At 38.1% G+C, this 25,876-nt stretch overlaps 1 protein-coding gene across 3 annotated transcripts in view; it reads left to right on the forward strand.

Annotated features, from left to right (window-relative positions):
• The first annotated feature begins 1,988 nt into the window (after positions 1-1,988).
• Positions 1,989-25,876, forward strand: part of itga3a (integrin, alpha 3a) — a 31,042-nt gene continuing 7,154 nt past the window's right edge. For 2 of the 3 annotated variants that reach the window (XM_059558345.1, XM_059558347.1), the window contains exons 1-19: positions 1,989-2,352; positions 16,238-16,365; positions 17,055-17,152; positions 17,228-17,465; positions 17,556-17,651; positions 17,971-18,187; positions 18,359-18,552; positions 18,789-18,877; positions 19,770-19,906; positions 20,090-20,167; positions 20,577-20,644; positions 21,249-21,391; positions 21,556-21,705; positions 21,836-21,933; positions 22,179-22,347; positions 24,169-24,246; positions 24,481-24,560; positions 25,255-25,332; positions 25,538-25,640. In XM_059558345.1, coding sequence (XP_059414328.1) covers positions 2,159-2,352; positions 16,238-16,365; positions 17,055-17,152; positions 17,228-17,465; positions 17,556-17,651; positions 17,971-18,187; positions 18,359-18,552; positions 18,789-18,877; positions 19,770-19,906; positions 20,090-20,167; positions 20,577-20,644; positions 21,249-21,391; positions 21,556-21,705; positions 21,836-21,933; positions 22,179-22,347; positions 24,169-24,246; positions 24,481-24,560; positions 25,255-25,332; positions 25,538-25,640 — 2,436 coding nt within the window. In that variant the 5' untranslated portion in view covers positions 1,989-2,158. The remainder of the gene's footprint in view (positions 2,353-16,237; positions 16,366-17,054; positions 17,153-17,227; positions 17,466-17,555; positions 17,652-17,970; positions 18,188-18,358; positions 18,553-18,788; positions 18,878-19,769; positions 19,907-20,089; positions 20,168-20,576; positions 20,645-21,248; positions 21,392-21,555; positions 21,706-21,835; positions 21,934-22,178; positions 22,348-24,168; positions 24,247-24,480; positions 24,561-25,254; positions 25,333-25,537; positions 25,641-25,876) is intronic. The other variant, XM_059558346.1, reaches the window with a different exon arrangement.

The raw sequence follows: 25,876 nt of genomic DNA on the forward strand, positions 1-25,876 counted from the left end.
AAAAGGTTCGAATAACTGGAAACATGCGTGATCTTGTTGTCATGAAGTGAATCTGGCCAATCATGAAACAGCTGTGTCGTCATCAGCGCTCCTGCAGTCGCTCTGGAGAAACTGTGGCAGCCAGTGATGGGAAATTCGGATCATTTTACTGACTCGGTCCTTTGAGTCTCGTTCAGCAAAATGAATGAATCTTTTTCAAGTCATTTCATTAATTTATCAAAATATAATTAAAATGTTACGTGTTAACTTCCCTAACACATCTAGTACTAACACAAACAATGATCACACTACAAACAATACAAAACTATAATGCTATAAGAAACAGAAAAGATTAATTAATTATTTACCTGGGTCTTCAGCCTATGATTAGCTCACCTCACCTCTTATCTGACAAGTCTTCGGGTTTGAGCCGTTCCTTCATCACGTGACAACCCCATAAACTAAACCTATGCAGTCTGAGCCATAAAGAGAATTGATTACTTTTTCTTTCGAGTCGTTCTTTTGTCACATGATGTGACAGCATTGGATAGAGAAATTAATTTCCTTACAAACGGGTGCATAGTTATTATTATTTTTATTATTATTATTAACATCATTATAATTATTATTTACTCTTAAAGTTAGTGGATTCATTTTTGGTCTCAAATTTTAGCTTTTTATTTCTTACAGCAAATAAATGTGTGAATTTCTGTCACGATGGTTATTTTCCATAACACTGAATGTGGTGACACTGCGCCCGACTGCACAATCCAAGCCGCCTCACGTCATGTGAGTTTTTTGGCACACATCAACATGACTTCAGAGCAAGTCGGACGTAACTCGGACACTTTTACTGGCATTACTGGCATGCATCTCGGGGTGATCACCGGTAATCGGTTCTGCGCAGATCTTGCTAATCTCAAACAAGCATAGGCTGAATTCAAAATTGCATCCTACCATGCTACTCTTACTATTTCTGCTACTTATTTAAAGTAGAAAAAGATTAGTTAAGGGTTCAAAGCAGTGTTTTGAAAGCAACCGTCACTAGCTGCAATGTTTGTCTTGTTGCTAGGCCTTGTTGTTTTGTACATTTTAATGGACTTAAAGTATACAGGTGAAAATTATACATAATTATACATTTTCAGCAGGGAAAGCAGTTCAGTGTTTTACAGCTAAAGGTTGTGTCATTCAGTTTACGTAGACATTCAACAAAATTTACTCAATTTACTTTAGATTAAGATTACACATGGTATAAATCACCATGATGTGAATGTGGTGAATATGATCAATTTAACCTATGAGAGATATGAGTTCCATCAATGCTTCACAAGTTTTATAGACCAGAGGTTTTCGGAGGTCTGGGGATCCTTTAGGGGTGCACAAAGGGGGTCCCTGGAAAATTTTTGGAAAAAAATAAAATATGCCTACTGTTCATTTTCATTTCAATATCTTTTTTAGATAATAAATAAACAAATAGTTTAATAAATTAATGATTTAATAAATTATATCTCTCCTTCCTCCAAATGTGCATTCTTTCAAGAATAGTTTGTACTTTGTAGTATAGTTCTTGCCTTGGAAGAATACCGCTATCCAGACACACTTAAATTAGACTCAAATTAAAATGTTTCTCTTATGACAAAGTAAATAGTTTTCAGGAGAGTAATACTTTTGGTTTGTAGTAGCTATAATGACAATATAAAAGCTAATTATTTAATTAGGAAAAAAAACATGTCTTTTTAAAATATTATGAAAAATATATATTTATCAGTCATTTAAAATGACTTCAACATTTTCCACTCACAGTAGTACAAATGTATCTTATCCATGAAAATACACAGCTGCCTGCCTGGATATTTCAGGAAATCTTCCCTCAGGGGAACATATTTCAAAAGTTTAAAAAGCCCTTTTCTACACATTATAAGAGAACGCAAATGTGAGTACAGACTAGCGTGTGCAAGTCCGTCCTCTATCAAGTTGTTCTCGCTCTCTGTATTTCAGTGCCCTCCGGCCAGGTTTTCACCGATGACTGGCGCGAACACCCGGAAGAATGACTACGAACATGAACTCTCAGTTCACAGCGTCTGACAAACCCGCTCCTGTTCAGACCCTGACAGTCATCTTACTCCGCGCTCTGTTTCTGTCTCGTCTAACAAAAACCTTGTCGTGACTATTAGAAAAAATGAATGTATTTCACCTGCAAGGACTCGGTAAAAGCACGGTTGTCTTGGTGTTCGTGTTGAGCGCCGCTCGTTGCTGTCAAGCGTTCAACTTGGACGTGAGGTTTGCAGTCGCCAAAGAGGGAAAGACAGCGGGCAGTTTGTTTGGGCTTTCGGTTGCACTGCACGAGCAGCTCGTAGGAGAGAAAAGACACCTGTAAGTATATCTGACTTTTTTTATTATTAGGCTACCTGACTCCAGGTGAAATGTAATGATAAGGACAGAATCTTCTCACGGATGTGAACCCGTTGAGCGTTTTATTAACGATATTTTATAGTTACTTTGTATATGGCGCCTATTCTTTTGTCTGGATTTATTTAGTTATTCAGCCAAGATTTAATCACATATGCGATGTATAGCCTACTAAATATTACCTGAATGCTTGTTTTTTTTTTCTATGATGATCATGTTAAGTCATTTGGATATTTTTTAAGGGTTTAAAGTAAAAATAAATGTAGGTGGTGTAATTGTCCTTGAGTATTTTCACAAGTAAAATAAATGGAATGAATAAATAATAAATTATTCAAGAATTTCAGTTTTTAGTATTATTATTAATATCTTTTTTTTTTCACCAAATCAAAGTCAGTATGGAGTAACCATCACGCAGGAAGCCATTTTGTTGTCATGTGACCAGAGTACACCTTTAGACCTGCATCATGAATGTGTCCTGGGGTCATAATGATGCACTTTCATGTTTTCCTTTGTCTTTTGGAGTGTTATGTTAAAAGCTGTTAATGCATACAGAAGGTCCGTAAAGCTGCAAAGATTAAAGTCTCAAACCCAAAGAGATATTCAAGTTAAGACTTGTCCACGCCCTCCTAAAACACCTCGTTTAAATATGCCCCAACATATCTAGGTCACTGTGTGTAAAGATTTGCATAACATCACCCAAATGTTCACACAAAGAAAGAAGGCATGTCGTGGAGACGCTGTGTGTTTTATTGCGAAAGCCAAACGATTTTTTTTACCTTCCAAAAGAAGACACAGCTAGAAATCAGTGGTTAAATTTTATTTACAACACTATTCAAGAACAGTACCACCCAAATATTTCGAGTGTGTGTAGCACATTTTATGGAGGAATGTTTCCTGAACCATTAAGGTGTGTAAAATTATTGTCACACACTAGAGGTATTCGGCCTCACAATGCACTGGATAGTTGATTTGTAAAAATCAACGCGTTTCAGAAAGGCAGGGCATAAAGGAGCAAAAATAATGTACATTATATGGAAAATAATGTGTTTTCACATAAACATTACACCAAATACACAAAGTATTATTATATATATGTATTATTGTATATTATGTATGTTTTATATACACACAGTATGTACATTCATATTATATGTATTATTATTATTATTATTATTATTATATAGGAAAGTATTGTTCTTAAAATACAAATCATGTGGTAAAATCTAAAACAAATACAAGTCAAAAATATGATTTTAGTAGTAATGAATATTAACCTGATTATATTAGCCCATACCAACGAAGCTAAATTAAGGATAGGATCAGATAGAAATAGATCCTTATAATAATGGCATCTTACTACTACTACAGTGTAATCTGCACACCTTATTTATTTCTCTTATGACTGTGTGATATGAAGATTCAATAACCTGAAAAAGTTATGTTTGTCATTGTTTTTGAAATTTTTGAAATGCTCTTATGACCTTCTTGTTTCTGTTCTTGTGGCATTGAATTAACTTGATTATCTCAGGTAAATGATTAAGCTCCATTTCACAAGAGGATATGAGACAGTGATAAGAACGGCTGTTACTGACTTAGGGCTGGGCAGGTCATGCACCTGCTTGTCTAATGTTTTATGATTGCTACAACAGTTTTTGCCTTTATTCTCAAATACTGTTGCTCAAATTTTTATTTTTGACAACCCATATTTTGAGATTTGATACTGAAAGTGATGAATACAAGTCTTAATGGGTACCAGAGTCAGGAATAACAGTTGTGAAATGGGCATAGTAACTGAATAAACAATACACAATAACTAATGTTGGTTAAGGCCTTCGGAGCTGTACACATTAAACACTTACCCCCTACTGCAGTGAAATATCTCTGTAAACCAACTGATCATTTACAATAGACAGTAAGTTCCTCTGAGACCCATTTGCTCAAGACTGAAGTGTTTGGCTTTGTAGTTCACTCATTTATGATTCTCACTAAATTAATTGGAGCTTATGAGCTTACTGGTTATCAGAGAGAGTTGGTAGTATGCAAGAAGACTGAGCTCAACAACAATATCATATACCGTAATCTGCAGTCTAACACCTATAAATTAATTTAATAGTGGGACATGAAGTCTTTTTCAAAGACACTGAGTGGGAGTGGTAGAAAAAAACACAAGCTTTGCAAAAAATTTGTAGATACAAGTAGATACTAGTTTGTACGCAATTCCTTTTTTCATCCCCCCAGGAAATTAGAATTCCACATATTTCACAACGAAAGCCAGACGAGTAACTGCAATGACTCACACAGGCTGTTTTCTTTGATTACGGATGGATATAGGGCGAATGCCCTTCGCAACATACAGCCCAACGTTTATTGAAACATAGCATTTGAGCATATAACCAATAAATATGACCATAACAGTGCAAAATAATGATTTGTCGTTTGTTTTCTGAGTGCTCAGGCAAAATACTTGGCTTTTATGTTAAAAAGAGGTATTGCTGAAGCACATTAATTGTTGACAACTATATGGTGCGATAATAGAACACCCTGACTTTTCAATTTAGCTGACAGCATGTGATTGAGCCGCAACAAGGTAGCATTTTATAAACATGTTAAATACCACAACACGTTAAAGACTCCTATACAAAGGATAGCAATTTAGCAATGAAACCACAAATCTATCTCATCTTATGACTTTCATGTGTAATTTCTGCGAGCACAATGGAGATAATCAAACCGTCTTTGATTTGATAATACTTAGATTTGGCTGTATAGGACCCACTGCAGACACAGAATGAATGAAGTATACATAAAGAAGACTAAATGAATCATAAGGCATGTCTCTTCATTGTTAACAGATGTAGGAAATTGTACCACAAGAGAACAGTGGTGTCTGGACTGGCCCATTTCCCTTTTTGGTTTGTGGGTGCTATGCGCTCAAAAGCAGGGAGGTGTAAATGTTTGCTGTTTGTCGTATTAAATGCAGCTAAGTTCAGACAAAGGAAAAACAGATTTAGTGTTTGTGTCTGCCCTTGTCATTGTCCTTGTGGAGTCGTCCCAAACTAATGTGAAGCTGTCTGAGTTGCTAAATACATTTTCTGGTGACTTCCTGATTGCCTGTCATTGAACCTCAGTGGAAGAGCACTCCATTTGTCTGCTTCCCTGCATCTTCTTTTTTTTGGCGGCAATTTAAAAAACATGAAGATTTCCTGATTTCTGATTTATGTATGCATCAACTGTTCAGAGGTCCTCCTGATCTTATCAGCGCAGACAATTTGAGAAACAAGATCAGTCAAGTTGATATTAATTAGACTGGCTGGACATCCATCATCTTGTCAAACACATAAAGGTCTGGCTCATTGGTACACAAGGACATCCTGTGTTTGGCTGCATTTCTGTGGTTTGATCTTTGGTCATTTGTCTCACACAATGTCAGACTAATAACCTGTTTCCTTCCAGTGATGCCGTTCACTAGAGCAGCAGAAGTGGTTCTTTAGTGCTGCTGGTGTGCTGAATGTTCTCAGACCCTCATGACCATAGACAACTTCTTCATCATGCTTAAATGTCTTTATAAAGCCACAAGCTAAAATTCTCACAGCTGAGATCCAGTTACCGACTGAACAACTGCAGCAATATAATCAGTGTGAGTGGTACGCAGTGCCTTTGTTTTGTGTTGGGACTTTTATTTTGATTCGTTTCCTGTTTACTGTGCTTTTTTGTAGTCTTTTTGTTAATTTGTCCCCCTTTGATTGTCACCCTTGTTGCCTTGTTAGTCAATTACTTGTGTGTGTGTGTGTGTGTGTGGTACTTGTGTTTCTTTTGTTCTTGGTCTGGTCTTGTTTTATTCACCTTGGATGGACTATTTTGTGTTCCTCTTGTGTTCCTCTTAGTGATGGGAGAAACTAAACTTTTTGAAGCTTTGAATCAATTGAACCAGATGCTTCGTCAAAATGATTCCACTGATGTGGCCTGCTGATCAAAACAGATCAGAGAGACGATCTTATCATTGGGAGGACCATAAATGTAGCATTGGAGAAAGCATAACAGTCAACTTGTCACATTATAGCCTTGATGTCATTAAATTTCTGTCAGAGTCAATCACTGTTTGCGGATTAAAATGTTTTGTTTGTTTAATGGAAGGTTTGAATAAACAGACCAATACGAGTTTTGTCTTGTAAGTTTTAGTATAACATTAAGCTAAACGTGATGTGATTTCCTGTCTGCTTTAGCTTGTGGTATTGTTTTCTGCTAGCAGCTAAGGTTATCTGGGTGATGGCTATAGGTGTCAGACATGTGTACTACCTCAAATCTAAAATGAACGGATATTTAAAGCTTTGCCTGAATTGGTATTTAGTGCTCTTTTACATGTAGCAAAACTTGAAAATGCACTCAACAGATCTTAATCATATTACATGCCTTACTAAGTAGCACTATATTTTAAAGTCCAGTTCTCACTTTTAATTAGTTGCTTATTAGCATGCATATTACTAATATATACTGGCTGTTTATTAGTACTTATTAGGCAATATTAATAAATTATTCTGTATGACCATGTTCTAGATCCCTTAACCCAATACCTAAAATTAACAACTACTTTACTAACTATTAATAAGGAGCAAATGAGGATTTTATTGAGGGAAAACTCTTAGTTAATAGTGAATATGTGTTCTCTAATCTAAAGTGTTTCCAATGTCAAGTGGATGTAAATGAAGATGTGAGGGATGTGTCTTTACAATGGCGCACACTCATGTAACTCGTTAGCTCATTTTCTCAACTCACAACTTTCAAAAGTGTTTTTTGGAGTTTTTGTCAATTGAAAGGTTTACTGTAGAAAGACGTTTCGTCAGCTGGACAACCAACATGCTGTTAAACTTCATTACCATGCATTGAATGCACTGCATTTCTATCCTTCACAACCTCGTTTTAATTCCTTTCAAAAGTTAAATATGGTGCTACCCTGACTAAAGTTGGTTCTTGTTAATGTCATTTGCGAACATGCAAGCCCATTCATCATGTCTTACAAGACTTGAATCGTGACAAGACTTGAAAAGTCCCATAATGATCAACAAAAAGATGTTTTTACGTTTGAGGATTATTAAAAATATATCATTATAATGCTTGAGTTGTCAATTGAGTAGGGTAGGCACTATGAAAACTTAGTTCTCCACTACTTTAAAATCATTGAGTGGTCTAGACAGCATCTCATAAAACAATTTCAGCTGAAATAGAGTAGGTTTGTGTCGCCTCTGGGCTGGAAAGTCTAGAGGGATAATGACTTGCTGTGCATGTGGAGCGTCCTGGGTTTTTGGATTAGATATTATCCATTAATCTGTAACAGCTGGAATGTCAAGAATGAGATTTGTCACCTTGTGAATGTTCTGGTTGACCATAGCAGCTCTGATCCATGAGCTTCCTGTAAAGAAATATTTGTCATAAATGATAAAGAATGGTTTTATGAAATGTAAATTTAAACTACTGTTCAAAGTTTGGGGTTAAGATAAGATTTGTAATGTTTCGGAAAGAAGTCTCTTAAGCATACTAAGGCTGCATTTATACAGAAATATTGTGAAATATTAGTACAACTTAAAATAACGGTTTTCTTTCTTTAATATATTTGAAAATGTCATTTATTCCTGTGATGCAAAGCTGCTATTACTCCAATCTTCAGGGTCACAGGATCCTTTAGAAATCATTTTAATATGCTGATTTGGTGCTCAAGAAACATTTCTTATTATTATGAATCATGTTGAAAACAGTTGTGCTGTTTAATAATGTTGTTGTAAACCATAATTATTTTCAGGATTCTTTAACGAATAGAAAGTTCACGAAAGAAAGTTCATGAATAAAATAAAACAGAATTTATTTTTGTGCACACATGATGGTGAACAGTTTTTAAACAAATATGTGCATATCTCATAATGTTAACATATTGCTCAGCTAATATTAAAATAATCTATTAATACACATTGCACAACACATAAATATTCGGTACAATAATCATTTTCAATTAGTTTCAACTGGTTTTATTGATATTGTTCAGTTTTCTTGTTGTTTTTTTCTTAACTTATCCTCCATGATGGATTTGTTTTTTCACTGAGCGCAGTGTATTATTGGACTGACTTCTCTACAAAGGACATATGCACTACTTCCTAGAATTTGGCCATAACATGGTGTCTTAGAAGACATAAAGTTGCTTAGGTTTTGAAACTAAACTTTGCACAAATATGATGCCTTAAACTGCTGCTTCTCATCTTTACTCTCCCACTCAGTTGAAAGTGAGCTGTCTGTGCACGTCATTTATTGTGCAGCTTAGTGCTGACTCTGTTTTGGTTGCATTCCAATTCATTTGAATGTATCTCTTCTTTTCTGGCTTATTATATAATCGACACATGGTGTGCTTTGTTGTTTTACTTGTTTATTTAATGCGCTTTGAGATGTAACATTTAAAGGCGCTGTAGAAAATCAAGATGCTTATTATTTGTATTATTAAAGCAGTATGTGAGAGATAAGGGACCAGGGATGTGAATTTTACCTGCCCGAACGTAAATGTGTGCAAAACTGCCAGAAAGTTTCTCTCTCCTAATCAAGCTCTTTGTGCATTGCCAGACAGTCTCAAATACTGAGTTTGGCCAGTGGGATCTTTTGCTTTAAGGTCTATTTACTGAAAGCTCAGGCCTTTAGAATGGAGCCGTGTGGAGGCACACACATCAAACAAAGGTGCAAAATGTGAACTCTGGCCCTGATATTAATTCAGTGAAACTGTCGAAGCAGACACACCTTCTTCAGCAGGTTACGGGAAGTTGTGTTCCCTGTGTTCTGACTCATATTTTTCTTTTTTGCTTTTTCAGTTCAGTATCACTGTACATCAAAAAGAGTTATAAATAAGGCTAGAAAGGTTTTTAAAAAGTAAAAGAGCCAATCTATTTAAATATTCCAGCTTCTAAACTTTTTAAGGAAAATACCAAATGTCATATGTGCCTTCAAAAGATTCACTAGACCATGAAGCAGAAGTGAAATATCAGTGTTATACTGTAGTTTGCTTATATCTGACAGTAAAGCAGAATGAAGACTAATGCTGTGGAAAATATTAAATGAATCTATTTAGGTTGAGTCATATACTCTCAAGCTGAGTAGCTTAAAAAAAAAAAAAAAAGGATCACCAGTGAATGGGAACCCCCAAACAGCTTGTGGTTCATAAACTTTCCTCTGTGGTATGTGCTCAGGTGTAGTGCACTGGAAGTATGCTTCACTGAACAATCTGAATGAAATCTGTGTGATGTTCTTTGTGTTATAACTCAGACTAATCACTTCTTGTTTTTGCACCAAAACCTGTTATAATTTAGTTTTCTGTGACTATTGTAATGACCACCCTCTCACTTACGCGTAGAATTAAACAGTGCATTTTGTTGCTTCTGTCCTTTTAAGACTCAAGTAAAAGTAACCGCCCTTTTCACTTATGAAGCTTATGAGCAACAGCCTTCATAAAAGGTTCTACTGTGGTGAACATGCAGCAACAAGGAAGCGTCTTAACATTCTTTCTTGCTCATTCACCTTCTCTTGACTTTCTCATTTCCTGTCTTGTCCTTGCTGAAAGCATATTTGGAGTCACATGACAGGATTTGAGGCAGAGACGCCAGTCAATTGTTTGTAATGGTGGTTTGAGGGGGACGATCATTGGGGTCCAAATGAAATTAGGCCCAAGGGGAGCGGGAGGGATGTCTTTCAATTCACCTTTTGTCTTTCGTTATCCGTCTTTGTCTCCCCCCCCCTCCCTCCTTTTGACTCTGACCTCAGTCTGTGTCCTCATTAAAGTCTACCTCACCACAATGTGTGATGAATATGAACAAGTACAGACACGAAAATAAATCACCTCTGAAAGGAGTGTTGTCAAAATGAGCATGTTTACTTGTGACAGTGTATTTCAGTAATAATGTTCACTTGTAGAATTTGTGTATATGACAGACAATTTTGATTTTAATTGGATAATTGTTATCCACCCCCATGTCATTCCAAATCTGTATGACTTTTCTTTTTCTGTAGTACACACACACACACAAAAATATTTTCTTGTAAAATATCTTTGTTTTTTTATGTCCATATAATGGAACACAATGGAGCTCATTGGTTTTCATTAAATGGACAAAAACAGTTAAAACATTCTTCAAAATATCTATAAATATATATATATATATATATATATATATATATATATATATATATATATATATATATATATACAGTACAGACCAAAAGTTTGGAAACATTACTATTTTTAATGTTTTTGAAAGAAGTTTCTTCTGCTCATCAAGCCTGCATTTATTTGATCAAAAATACAGAAAAAACACTAATATTGTGAAATATTATTCCAACTTAAAATAATAGTTTTCTATTTGAATATACTTTAAAAAAATAATTTATTCCTGTGATGCAAAGATGAATTTTCAGCATCATTACTCCAGCCTTCAGTGTCACATGTAACATCCAGTCTATCACATGATCATTTAGAAATCATTCTAATATTCTGATTTATTATGAGTGTTGGAAACAATTCTGATGTCTAATATATTTGATGAACAAAAGGTTAAAAAGAACTGCATTTATTCAAAATAAAAAAAAAAATTCTAATAATATATATTCTAATAATATATTTTCTTTACAATCACTTTTTATCAATTTAACACATCCTTGCTGAATAAAAGTATTGATTTTATTTAAAAAAAGAAAAAAAAAAATTACTGACCCCAAATTACTGACTAGTAGTGTATATTGTTATTACAAAATATTTATATTTTAAAAACAAAGCTTCTTTTTTTTCTTTTTTTTTTACTTTTTATTCATCAAAGTATCCTAAAAAAGTATCACATGTTCTGAAAAAATATTAAGCAGCAGAACTGTTCCCAACTTTGATAATGAATCATCATATTAGAATGATTTCTAAAGGATCATGTGATAATGATCCTAAAAATTCAGCTTTGCATCAAAGAAATAAATGATAATTTAAAGTATAATAAATTTAAAAACAATTATTTTAAATTGTAATAATATATCACAATATTAAATTTTTTTCTGTATTTTTGATCAAATAAATTCAGGCTTGATGAGCAGAAGAAACTTCTTTCAAAAACATTAAAAATAGTAATGTTTCCAAACTTTTGGTCTGTACAAGAATAAAAAAATAAGAATTAAAAAAAAATATTCAAAAATACCACTCCGTGGCAAACTTCGTTACTTATTATTACCCAATTTCTCTGTTGGAGGAATGAAATCTGTGATGATTAGTCTGTCAGACATAATACATTTCTGTTCAAATTCACCAAACAGAATTTTAAAGATGTTGAAATGACCGTATCACCCACTAAAGCCCGATCATAATCCTGTTAGACACGAGTCATGATCTGATGAGATCTCATCCCTCACAGAGTGGAATATTTATGAAGCCTCAGGCTGCAAGGTGGATGAAATAGCAACTAGGGTGCTTGTCTCCAAAAAATCATGAAACATTAATGAATCGAGCTTGCAGGCAGCATTGCTTTAGTCATTATTATGTCTGTCGTGCTTTCACGGATATTGAAATAAAATTAATTGATTTTGTGATTAGAGTTTAATGAAATGCCTCTTTAATTCTTCTCGCGTTCCTCAAGGGCTATAGAGGCACCTATTGCACCTGTTCCATGATAGCTGATGTGGGTTTCCTAGTTTTTGTGATCAACATCAAATCGGTTGCATAGGAGGAGTTTGAGTTTGCAAGGAATAAAGGATGTATGTATCATAATAGCTCATCTGTGGAAAGAGAGGGAGGGAAGTATAGACATGAAATCCATTCACTATACTGTCACGGCAGGGATCCAATGAGGCACGGAGATAGAACCAATTGCGAGTAAGTCTTTTATTAAGGGCAATCCAAAAGGGTAAACAGTCCAGGCAGAGGTCGATACCAAACAAAACCAAACCAAACATAAACAAACAAGGACACAAGGCAAGAGCACGACAAGATGACGGACATGAATTAACAACGACTCCGTGACACATACTAAGACAGACCGGGTTATATACACAATGAGAGACAAGCGCTAATGGGAAACTGACAGGGTGTGATGATAGGTAATTAGTGACAGCTGGGTGCAATAATTAAGCAGGGACGTGAGGAATGTGATTAATGAAGTGAAAGACACCGTGGGAAAAGAGGACATCTAGTGGACACCCAGGGAACACAACCCAGACACTATGACAATACCCCCCCTCTACGGAGCGGCTCCCAGACGCTCCACGACAAGGCACAACACAGAGACAAGGAGGGAGGCGGACAGCTGGAGGCTCAGGGGGAGGGACGGAGGGCCAGAAAAAAAAAATCATGGGGAACAGATACCAGAAGTGTAGACACAAAACAGATAGACCAGGAGGGAGGAGGACAGGAGGAGGTTCAGGGGGAGGGACGGAGGGCCAGGATCACAGAGGGGAACAGGCAGAAAACAAGAAACACAAAACATAAGTCCAAAACGACATCACGTGGTGCCCACCAGGGCGGAACAGAAGACCACTACAAACGTGTGATCAGGGCGGAGCAGAAGACCACCACAACCGTGTGGTCAGGGCGGAAGCCCCCCAGGGCGGGGCAGAAGACCACCACAACCGTGTGGTCGAGGCCGGAGTCCCCCAGGGTGGAGCGGAAGACCACCACACCCCTGTGGTCAAGGCGGAAGCCCCCCAGGGCGGAGCAGAAGACCACCACAACCTTGTGGACGAGGCCAGAGTTCCCCAGGGCGGAGCAGAAGACCACCACCACCATGTGGTCAGGGCCGAAGGCCCCCAGGACGGAGCAGAAGACCACCACCCCCCTGTGGTCAAAGCGGAAGCCCTCCAGGGCGGAGCAGAAGACCACCACATCCCTGTGGTCGATGCACAAAGCCCCCAGGGCGGATCAGAAGCCCAGCACTTCCGTGCGGCCGGATCAACGGGAGGACGAGACTCTGGTAATTCCATGGTGTCTCTACTGGACTCCAGAAGATCGGTGCTGGCCTGACACTGCTCATGAAGATCATTGGTGACTTGCATTTGCTCATGAAGATCAATGGTGACTTGCCTTTGTTCATTAAGATCAGAGGTGACTTGCCTTTGTTCATGAAGATCAGAGGTGACTTGACTCAGTCCTTGAAGATCACCGGTGACTTGACTCAGTCCTTGAAGATCACCGGTGACTTGACTCAGTCCTTGAAGATCACCGGTGACTTGACTCAGTCCTTGAAGATCACCGGTGACTTGACTCAGTCCTTGAAGATCACCGGTGACTTGACTTGACTCTGAAAGGTCAAAGGTGACTTGACTTGACTCTGAAAGATCAACGGTGACTAGCCCTGACTCTGAAAGGTCAACGGTGACTAGCCCTGACTCTGAAAGGTCAACGGTGACTAGCCCTGACTCTGGAGGGTTAACAGTGACTAGACTTGACTCTGGAGGGTCATCTGGAACCCGACTCGACTCTGGAGGGTCATCTGGAACCCGACTCGACTCTGGAGGGTCATCTGTGACTAGCCCTGACTCTGGAAGGTCATCTGTGACTAGCCCTGACTCTGGAAGGTCATCGGTGACTAGCCCTGACTCTGGAGGGTCATCGGTGACTAGCCCTGACTCTGGAGGGTCACCGGTGACTAGCCCTGACTCTGGAGGGTCACCGGTGACTAGCCCTGACTCTGGAGGGTCACCGGTGACTAGCCCTGACTCTGGAGGGTCACCGGTGACTAGCCCTGACTCTGGAGGGTCACCGGTGACTAGCCCTGACTCTGGAGGGTCACCGGTGACTAGCCCTGACTCTGGAGGGTCACCGGTGACTAGCCCTGACTCTGGAGGGTCACCGGTGACTAGCCCTGACTCTGGAGGGTCACCGGTGACTAGCCCTGACTCTGGAGGGTCACCGGTGACTAGCCCTGACTCTGGAGAGTTCCCTGGCACCTGACTTGACTCTGGAGGATCAGCGGTGACTAGCCCTGACTCTGGAGGATCAGCGGTGACTGGCACCTGACTCGACTCCGGAGGGTCCACTGGCACCTGACTCGACTCTGGAGGGTCAGCTGAGACTCTCATCCTGTGCAGCGGCGCTGTGCAAGCAGCCATCTTGGGCCATGACTCTGGACAGGCGGCCATCTTGTACTGTGGTGCTGGGCTGGCGGCCATCTGGGATTGTGGTGCTGGACTGGCGGCCATCTTGTACTGTGGCGCTGGACTGGTGGCCAATTTGGGCATTGGCACTGGGTTGGCGGCCATCTTGGGCTGTGGCGCTGGAACGGTGGCCAGTTTGGGCATTGGCGCTGGGTTAGCGGCCATCTTGTGCTGTGGCGCTTGGCTGGTAGCCATCCTGGGCAGTGATGCTGGACTGGCGGCCATCTTGGATGGTGGCGCTTGGCTGGTAGCCATCCTGGGCAGTAGTGCTGGACTGGCGGCCATCTTGGGTTGTGGCGCTGGAACGGTGGCCAATTTGGGCATTGGCGCTGGGTTAGCGGCCATCTTGTGCTGTGGCGCTTGGCTGGTAGCCATCCTGGGCGGTGGTGCTGGGCTGGCGGCCATCTTGGGTTGTGGCGCTTGGTTGGTAGCCATCCTGGGCAGTGGTGCTGGACTGGCGGTCATCTTGGGTTGTGGCGCTTGGCTGGTTGCCATCCTGGGCAGTGGTGCTGGGCTGACGACCACCCAGCTGGAAGAGACAGAAGTGGCTGGGGCATCCCACCGAAGCCGATGCTGCAGGTAGCGCACGAATTCCCAGAATTCCAGTGTCTCTAACTGCGCCATCTCCTCCTGAGACACTGGATCATCCAGCCCGCCATTGAAATAGTCCTTGAGGGCCGCATCATTGTAGCCCATGCCCTCGGCCAGGGACCAGAACACCTGAGCCAGGGCACCCACTTCATTTCCCTCTTGGCGGAGGGCGATCAACCGAAGATACTTGGCTCGCCGCTCCGCCATCTTGGCTGGGGAACGGAAAGACGACATACCGCTGGTTCCTAGAATGACGGAGTCGTTCTGTCACGGCAGGGATCCAATGAGGCACGGAGATAGAACCAATTGCGAGTAAGTCTTTTATTAAGGGCAATCCAAAAGGGTAAACAGTCCAGGCAGAGGTCGATACCAAACAAAACCAAACATAAACAAACAAGTACACAAGGCAAGAGCACGACAAGATGACGGACATGAATTAACAACGACTCCGTGACACATACTAAGACAGACCGGGTTATATACACAAGGAGAGACAAGCGCTAATGGGAAACTGACAGGGTGTGATGATAGGTAATTAGTGACAGCTGGGTGCAATAATTAAGCAGGGACGTGAGGAATGTGATTAATGAAGTGAAAGACACCGTGGGAAAAGAGGACATCTAGTGGACACCCAGGGAACACAACCCAGACACTATGACATGTACTGTCTGAAAATGTGAAAATTAAATTAAAATGTGATCGCCGTCTCCTGTGGTTTTTAAATGCTTTATGTTAATCAGATACTTTTAGTTAAAAGCATGTAGCTCTTAAAGTCACGTTTTCTGTCCATAGTTGCACTGTGTCCTGGAAGTAATGGGTTCTGACAAGCCCTTCCAGTCAAAATCATTTCACGTAGTCAGTCAAATCCAGACAGATAAGGGTTACACATGCTGGAGTTTATCTGCAGTGTCCACTACATTCTGAGGATAAGGTAAAATTTAAACAATACCTGACACATGGCCGGATGTGAATTTCTGCCTTATCCTTGAAAGTGCTGTGTGAAAAATAGTTTTTTGTCTCAGAAAGCCGTTATTGTGGTACTGCGGCAACTGTGGCGTAATACCCTGCTTCGAGACAGACTTGAGATCAATCAGGTTTACACATGTTTCAGACTTCTTGTAGGTGCACCGAAAGAGAAAGCAGAGGCAGGAGTGTCAGCAAATGAGACTGGAGATGTATATGCCTGTCCAATCACTGCAGACACCAAAGACTGCAGAAGACTGAACCTTCTCACCTCAAGTAATTTTCCTGACCTTCATACAATCCATGAGTTTTCTTCTTTTTCTGATTTATAAATACTATTGTTGTTATTTCTAATCATTCATTGTCCTGCCAGTCATATGAGACATAAACAAATGTATTTATTTATTTATTTACTTATTTTACTTTCATAAATTTCATAAAGGGAAAAAGATATGACATTTATATGATTAATGACATTTCCAAAAAATAAAACGTAAACAAAAAATGTGTTAAATCTATACGTATTAAATTTATGAATAAATAAATGGTAAATGTCAAATCTGTTGATATTTGTAAATTGCATACGTTTCAGATGTATTTGTCTTTATTTATTTCCTCCCTTTTAATAATATGAATAATTAAAGATATAGCAATACAGTATTAATTCATAATGATATTTAAAATATGAATTAATAAATATGATGTATTTTTCTAATAATATATAACAATAAAATATTATTTATTATTATTTATACTAATAATAGCATAAATAGTTACATAACAATGCCTCATCATTAATAATAATAATAATAATAATAATAATGCCGTTCATTCAAGGCTTAATTTTTTTTTTTTCACTTTTATCTATTATTATTATTATTATTATTGTTGTTGTTGCTGTGTCCCACATGTCTGCATGGTACAACAGAAAGACCAAATCAGAATCATTGCTTTGTGTCACGCAGATTTTGAAGACAGACCAGACCCTAAGAATGATGTGATGGATGGGATGTGGCTAGGTGTGTCGATAGCCAGTCAGAGTCAACCAGGGGGCCGTGTACTGGTGAGTTTAAAAATAATGAGCTCTCTTATGTTGGTCTATGAAAAAAAACATAATATTCATCACCCTATTTGCTAGGCCTGTGGCCATCGTTATGTACGGGACTATGGAACCAACTTTCGGATGATTGGGAGGTGCTATGTTCGTGGAAATGATTTACAGTATAACGATGAAGACTCTGAATGGCAGTCATACAGCGAGGTGTGTGAGCCCAGAGATGATCAGATGAGTGAAGGCATGTGTCTTGCTGGAATGTCTGCTGCCATCACTCAGACGGAGATCTTCCTGGGTGCACCTGGATGCTTTAACTGGCAAGGTGAGGGGAATTTGTTTCCCTGTAAACATTCTGCTTCTGCATGCAAGAATGATGTAAAATGCCCATCTAATAATTTTCCATCATATGCAGGAAACACATTTTCGCTGTGGTATAACCCTGAAGTTAAGTTTGGTGAAGTGAAGAGCAAGCTTCCAAACTTCCAGAATAGAGGGAATATTTATACTGGTAAGGCAATGCTGCAACCTTGCTTTCTGGATTTTCTGGCATTAACTCAGTTTTCAAAACAACAGCAACAACGAAAACATCCTTTTAGTTGATTTATTCCTATTACAGTTGTACTGTACATGTTGTATTCTTATTTATAAGCATTTGTTGTCAACTGTTGACTGACCTTTATCCCATTCACATAAAGAATCCCTTTTTTTTCTGAAACACAAAATCTATAACTTATATGTAATCCCTTTAATATCACATTTCTTTTGTAACTATGTTAATATGTAGGTAGAAAAATACATGTGGTTATTGTTGATTGATTTCTCTTTAGGTTACTCTATAGCTGTGGCTCAAGGTGTGCTAAGAAAAGACAAAGACACAGTGGTAACAGGAGCTCCAAGAGATGAAGCCAAAGGATCTGTGATGATGGCTGAAGTTTTTAAAGACAGTGTCAAAGGAGAAGTCAAAATAAAAGCCACTGTCATGGGGGAACAAGTCGGATCCTATTTTGGCAGCAGTGTTGCAATTGTTGACCTTAACAATGATAGGTAAAGACAAATCTTGGTGTTTTGTTTCCCCTTAACTAGAGGTCATTGATGAAACAGAAGATCTTGACATGGAGATTTTACTTGTCTACTCACATTTCACTGCTGGTTATATATGCTATATATAATTTTGTATGTGACGAATAAAAATCTTGAATCTTGTTATCCATATAGCTGGAAGGATCTGATTGTTGGAGCTCCTTTCTATTTTGACCGGAAAAACGGTAAAGGCGGGGCAGTGTATGTCTATATGAACCGGATCGGGTCTTTTCTTGAAAAAGCCGATGTGGTCCTCACTGGGCCTAAGGACTCAGCTTTTGGAATGGCTGTTGCTGCTATTGGTGATGTTAACCAGGATGGCTTTCAAGGTAGGTTTGGGGTTTCTTGTCTAATTGCACGCTTTATTGTACAAAGTAACATGTATATGGCTTTTAGTTAGTTGTTGCTAATTTGCTGGCTCTTTGCATGATTTCACTTTTGTGTGCAGCGCTTAATCAGAGCAGCACATTAAACAGTCAAGGACCTTTTACTCTGCTGCCTTCTTGTGGCATTACTAAGAAGTATTTTGACAGTGATTGTTTCTCACTCCTCTGTCCCTTAACAGATTTTGCTGTTGGTGCTCCATATCATAGTAAAGGCAGGGTATATATATGGATGGGCAACAAAGCGGGTATTTCCCAAACGCCAAGCCAGGTGAGATGGGAATATTTAAATACTATTTAGAGTATTAAGAGTTACTACTAATATTTTATAAGTAATAAACTAGCATGTTTGTAGAGCTGTTCAGTCCTAAAACCTGGGCCAAGATTCACAAAAAACTACTTAAATTCCTAGAAGTTTGTATGACTGTTCCTATGTGCAGTTCCTTAAAAATTCTTCTGAAGTTCTCAAATATGTGTCCCTGGACCACAAAACCAGTCCTAAGTCGCTAGGGTATATCTTAGCAATAGCCAAAAAAATTATTAATTAAAGATCATGTTCCATGAAGATGTTTTGTAAATTTCCTACCGTAAATATATCAAAACTAAATTTTTGATTCGTAATATGCATTGCTAAGAATTCATTTGGACAACTTCAAAGGGGATTTTCTCAGTATTTAGATTTTCTTGCACCCTCAGATTCCAGATCTTCAAATAATTGTAACTCTGCCAAATATTGTCCGTTCCTCAATTTCGAACTGGTTTTGTGGTCCAGGGTCACATTTGTTCTTAAGAACGTCTTTTTTTTTTTCTTAAAAAAAGTCTGACTGAATAAATGGGGAATCTTGCTGAAGACTCACTGAAAAGCACTTCTAGGGGTTGTCTGTTCACACTGCCTGCAGGTTCCAGTAGTAATCATAATAAACATGCACACGATTTTCATCACAACCAGCTTGAAACTTTAAATGTGTCATGTTTTTGAATAGTTATTTTTAAAGAGGTTGTCTCAAGTTGGAGCGCTCTGTTTCATTTATTTAGCAAAAAGTAATGACTTAATCATGGCCCATCAATGTTCACATTATCAGTCATTGGTTAATAGGTGCACATCCCAACTAATAGTCCCACTATGTATTATATGTAACTTTTGTTCTAACATTATTCCTCAGGTCATTGATGGGAAAGACATCCCAGGTGGTGGATTCCAAACATTTGGCTATTCTGTCAGTGGTGGCATGGATGTGGACAGGAACGGTTACCCAGACATAGCAGTCGGATCATTAGATGATCGTGTGGTCTTGCTAAGGTGATTTGATTTGTGTCACAATATTTCAATATTTTGCATATTTTAGTTGCATAGCATTAGGGTAGCAGACAAAGACCAAAATCAGTCAATCAGTTAACTATTATGTCACAGTTGTGAATTATCATACTTTGCATAGTAATTTTTTTTATCTCATTGTGTTTTCTTTAAATTTCTCCTTGTAAGAGCACGTCCTGTGATCCACCTGAATAATTCTTTCATTGTGAAACCACCAGTTATCAGCCCAGAAGACTGTGATGCCTGGTAATGAATCCTTAAACGTCACACTCCAACTTTCACACTAGTTTATTTACATGGAAATGAGCCACTTCAGTAGTCATGTCAGAAGCGTCTACAGTGTCAAAAAACAATAAGTGTTGATTATTTTCCAAAACATAAAATATGGATGGATCCATTATGGATCAGGCTGACTCAATAAAACCAGTTGTCAGTACTGTTTATGGACCAATTTAAGCACTTTTGATTCCTTAAATGAATGCGATGGTCAACAAAAAACTGGCTGTAAATAAAAACCTTTGGCATATTTAGAGTAGATTTAAATGTTGTGCTGTAATCTATATTTTTCATAATTTAACCGCAACGGCTGCAATCTTAATATTGATTATGTCTCTGTGACAAAATCAGTTAATTCTGTTGTGTTTTTCTCTTACAGTATTGAAGCTGAATTCTGCTTCTCCTACACATTCAGCACCGGCAGTACCAGTTCCCAAAAGAGTATTAGTAAGTCCCACATCAAACTTAACTACCCTAAATATAAATGCAACTCTCTAAATGTCATTGTCATGCAAAATGTACACTGTTAAAAATGATTGTGATTTTAACAGTACAAGATGCTACAGAAAAGTGCTTCAGTAAAAACCTGTTAATTGATTAACAGTAAGCTTCCATACTAATGATTACATTTAATGTCATTTTACATTAAAATACTGTTTAAAATTAGTTATTGGAAGTGAAAAAGAAAAAGTCATTCTATCATTAAAGAAAATGAAAAAATGTAAATTGTGTTCCTGTAGCTTAATCGGTAGAGCATTGGTTGGGGGTTCGATTCCCTGGGAACACATGATAGGTAAAAATTGATAGCTTGAATGCACTGTAAGTCGCTTTGGATAAAAGCGTCTGCTAAATGCATTAAATTAATTTAAATTTTTTTAATTTAAATTGACATTCCCATTCCCTACATAAAACTTTTTTTTTTAAATAACTACGTTTCATAGTTTTTTCTCATCGGATGTGTACATTAGGGTTTGATGTTACATCTAATGTTAATCTAATGTTGTTAAAGTACTATTTATTGCATTGTTTCAGTATTCTGTTGTTTATTCAGCTTTTCGATATACGGTGGAAGCCGATCAGCAATCGTCTCGGAGCCCTCGTGTCCGTTTCCTTGACAACAAAGAGGGCAAATACACTGGCAATATGTCTGTTAATCCGTCTGGAGATTGTCATTCTCTGAAACTGGAGCTAGTGGTATGACACAAGGCCATCCTTTGAATTTCCATTTTATTCTTTGTGACAAAAAGGCTCTTAATCATTGAGGTGGTTGATTCATTAAGCCTGATATCAGATTGGGCTAACTGTGTACAGAGATTTGTATAACTGTGATATATTGCCTTTGCATTTAACTCTCACAGTCCAAAACGATCCAAGACAAGGTTGCTCCGATAGTTTTCTTGCTGAGCGTGACTTTGGTGGAGCCTGTTCCCTCGGGTAGGCAGACGCTGGAAGACCTCAGTGCTTTTCCTGTGATCAGCCAAAGATACGCTCTGACTGGCAGAGCTGAGGTACCTTAGACAGCATATTTTTCCTCGCTCAAACACAAAATGATGTTTTCTTTGGAAGCACAATGTCTGCCCTTAATCAGCTGCTCACATTCTTGCTTATATTCCACCAATGTCATCTCGTTTTCCTTAGATTCACATTCAAAAAGCCTGTGGATTAGATAACAAATGTGAGAGCAACCTTCAGATGACGGCTGCATTCACAGATGAGCAGAACACACCGTTCCCCACGTAAGCTCAGTATTGTTCTTTAAGTAAGAGGGAAAGTAGATGACTGAATAAAATATCTCCCATCATTCTACAAAGAAAGGATATACCCAATATGATTCTTACGTCCTTTCAAGAATGACCCATTTTTGCACATGAACACTCACAGATGATCCAATCACCTGAGCCGTAAAACAGACAGGGATGGAATAGGAATTGTCATTACTTCAAAGAGGTGATGTGAACTGCTTGTTGGTGTATTTCTACAGGCAGAATGGCCTCCAGATTTTCCACTACACTACTGACGTGAAGAAGCTGAAGTTGATGGTGAATGTTTCCAATGTTAAATCACAGGACAGGAAAGCAGAAGACGCTTACGGTGCTCTTCTAAATGTCACCATTCCCTCCTCACTCAGCTTCTCCAGCCTGAAACCCAAGGTAAGATCAATGAATGTCCTCAGAACTTACGCCTTAGTTCCTTTTACAGTTCTCAGCACTTTCACACAGAATCCATAACAGTTTCTCACGTAATAGTCTATATCAAAGATCACCGATTAGTAGATACAGTATAGCGACCCAGATCTAGACCCTGAATTGATTCCATTTGATACCGTTTCTCATAAATTAATATAATTGTAAAAAAACATATGCAATCTTTAATCTTTTGTTTCTGGTTGTATGCAATAGTTGTAGTAATATTATAGCTCCTTGAAATAACAACTGTACATTTTACCTTTTTACAGTGTATCATAAACAAAGCAGCGGTTTTGGACTAAGTAAGACTATTTAGGATTTATTTTAGGATACTGCTGCTTTTTGTTTGGACATTTCTAATAAGTATTCCTTACATGCACCAATTATTTCATTTCATGGTAGTACAAACTGTATTTCCAATGTTTTGTAGAAGTTATAATGGCCAGACCTCTTAAACTTTACAATGAATACCTCTGCAGTACATTATCCTTGCATTCTCACTATCGTTCAAAGGTTTTGGTTCTTTTCTTTTTTCTTCATCTTTTTGGAAGGAAAGATGCATAAAATTGATCAAAAGTGACAGTAACAGTCAGGGCCGTATTAAGACAGTGTGGTGCCCCTGGGCACTATACCTAAAAAGTCCCCCCCCCTCCAACAGACATAATTAAGGTGATTTCTCAAATGTAATTTATTAACTTGTCCAACTACCGTATTTTTCGGACTATAAGTCGTACCTAAGTATAAGTCGCATCAGTCCAAAAATACGTCATGACAAGGAAAAAAACATATATAAGCCGCACTGGACTATAAGTCGCATTTATTTTGAACCAAGAGAAAACATTACCATCTACAGCCGCGAGAGGGCGCTCTATGTTTTCAGTGTAGACTAAAGGAGCACTGAGCAGCATAGAGCGCCCTCCCGCGGCTGTAGATGGTAAAGTTTTAATTTTAACTTCAATGGTAAACAGGGAGAGTGCAGTCAATCACTTTTGTGTCATTGTCGTCCTGAGCTCATTCTTCAGTCGTTTAAAAAAAACTTTCGATCCCTGGAACATTTTGAATTGTAGCTAAACGTCTAGCATCCTTGTCTTTCTTTAACTTTCTTTTTGCAAAACCACTCAATTGACGTCTGTCCATTTTGATTCATTTTCTGTAGCCGTTAAAAAATGACACATTTGCGCTTACTTGTTGTGGACCAACTCAACTCTGACAGATTGGGGACGGAAGGGGGGGACTGATAGTGGTCATGTAATCTTTATTTATTTATAATTTATTATTATTATTATTATTATTGTTAAGTGAGTGTTCATAAACGAGTTATGTATGGTCTTTCAAGAATTTCAAGTTAATAATAAAACAATTTCCGAAAAATATTTTTAAAGCTTGTGTCATGTGGTGCCCCCCTAGTTGCTGTGAATGGTTGGTGCCCCTAGGCACTTGCCCAAGTGCCCTTATGGATAATCCGTCTCTGGTAACAGTCATATGTTACAAAATATTTCTATTTCAAATCAATTATTTTCTTTTGAACTTTTTATTCATCAAAGAATCCTGAAAAGAATGTACTGTATCATGGTTTCCACAAAAAATATTTATATTTAACAGCACAACAGTTATTACTTTAAAACCATTATTTTAAATTTGATATATTTCACAGTATAACTGGTTTTACTGTATAAAAATAAATGTTGCCTTGGTGAGTATAAGGAACTTTCAGACATTTTGAACAAAATGTAAATTTAGAAAGTAAACAGAGTTTGACTTGGTTCTTGTTTTTGTTTCTTGTAGAACTTAAATGTTGAATTGTCGCCTGGGGTGCCTTATCTTCTGTGTACACTGGGGGACCCCTTCAAAAGCAATCAGAGGGTAAGACTTCAATGGTATCAGTGACTTGACATTCATTGGTTTTAAGCACATTTACCCTGGGATTTAACATCAGACATACTGGAACAACCATATTAAATGGATATTGGATGAGACTTTATGATTATTTATTGGATACAGGATGTAATAATAGGAATGTTGTAATGAAGAGCATTTCTATGAGCAGATGTAATGAATATGAAGATGGATGTCTTTATTTTTTGGTGTCTTTCACAGGTGGAGATTGAGATCACCTTTGAAACGGCAGATATCACAATAGACGTGCAGGAGATTCAGACTGAACTGCAGCTCTCAACGTATGAGAAATCTCCATTGTTTTCTTCAGATTTTTAAATAGGCTGAACGTTTGGGGAGAGCTACATTGCAGGAAATGAGCTCGCCAAAAATCAATATCTTCTAAAGACACAAGAGAATCATCATTGTGCTCATAAGTTTACGTAACCTGTGCAGAAGCTCTGAGATATTTAGCATTTTATAAAAATTAGAGAGATAAAATCTAACGATTTGATACCTCATTCATTCATTGCCTAAAGAAGCTGCATAAAATATATTTACTTGTAATACAGAAGAAATTATTAGAAAAAATTACTTAAATGATGTCCCTTTTTCTTAATGTTGTGTTGGATGTGATAGTTTGTATTTGTATTAGTTTGTGTCATTTCATTGATTAAATCAAATGGCTTCAAGGTACTACTATAAAAAAATATCTCTAATTTTTATTTTTAAATCATAAACATCTGGCAAAATCTTTAAGGAGCATGCAAAGTTGAGCAGAACTGTATATAGAAAGAATATCATTACCCACCCACAGGAACGCATCCAGTGCATAAAAACAGGGTCAAAAGCATTCAGCTATTCACTGTTCAGTTCTCCAGCTTTAACCACTAACATACGGCTTATATGCATATGAAAGAACAATTGTCTGTAAAAGAGGTTTGTTCAAAGGGTATGATTCAGATTTGGGCTGATGATTTCATCTACACTTCTCAGGTGGAGCGATCAGAATGATCTAAAGCCCCTGTCGAGAGTACTGAAGGTGGAGTACGTCCTACAGCCCTTCTTTAATATGTGAGTTATGCGCCATTTCTATCCTTAGAGCATTTCACCGGATCTTTTCTTTTGCTTTAATGCTTTTCAAAGCGATGTTAGAATGACTCATGTTACACTTCACTATTATACAGACATTTCATACTTTTTTGCCTGACATTAAACTTTAGTAAGAGCTACAAAAATCAAATCAGTTTGCTAATAAATCAATCTGTTTTTCTTGTAGCCCTCGCTCCGAGTTTAGGACAGAATTCAGTGGAAAAGTAGTAGGAGAATCAGCCATGAAAAGTACCAGTGATATTGGAAGCCCAGTGGAATTCAACTTGACGGCAAGATGTTTTTTACACTCTACATTCCTAACTAGATGTAATGTGGCAAGTCTCCAGTGTTGGACAATTTGTCTGTCCACACTGTAAGGAAACAGTACTATGCAACACAGCACAGCATTTGAGAACGTTTAATGTTTAACATACAGCATCGTGGAGTGGGAACTTTTGGACCAATGAAATTTCATGGTAGGCGGAGCTACCTGGCACTACACTGTGGAGAAAGAAACAAAGTCCTA

The sequence above is a fragment of the Carassius carassius genome, chromosome 9 (assembly GCF_963082965.1).
Source record: "Carassius carassius chromosome 9, fCarCar2.1, whole genome shotgun sequence".
NCBI classification, from domain to species: domain Eukaryota; kingdom Metazoa; phylum Chordata; class Actinopteri; order Cypriniformes; family Cyprinidae; genus Carassius; species Carassius carassius.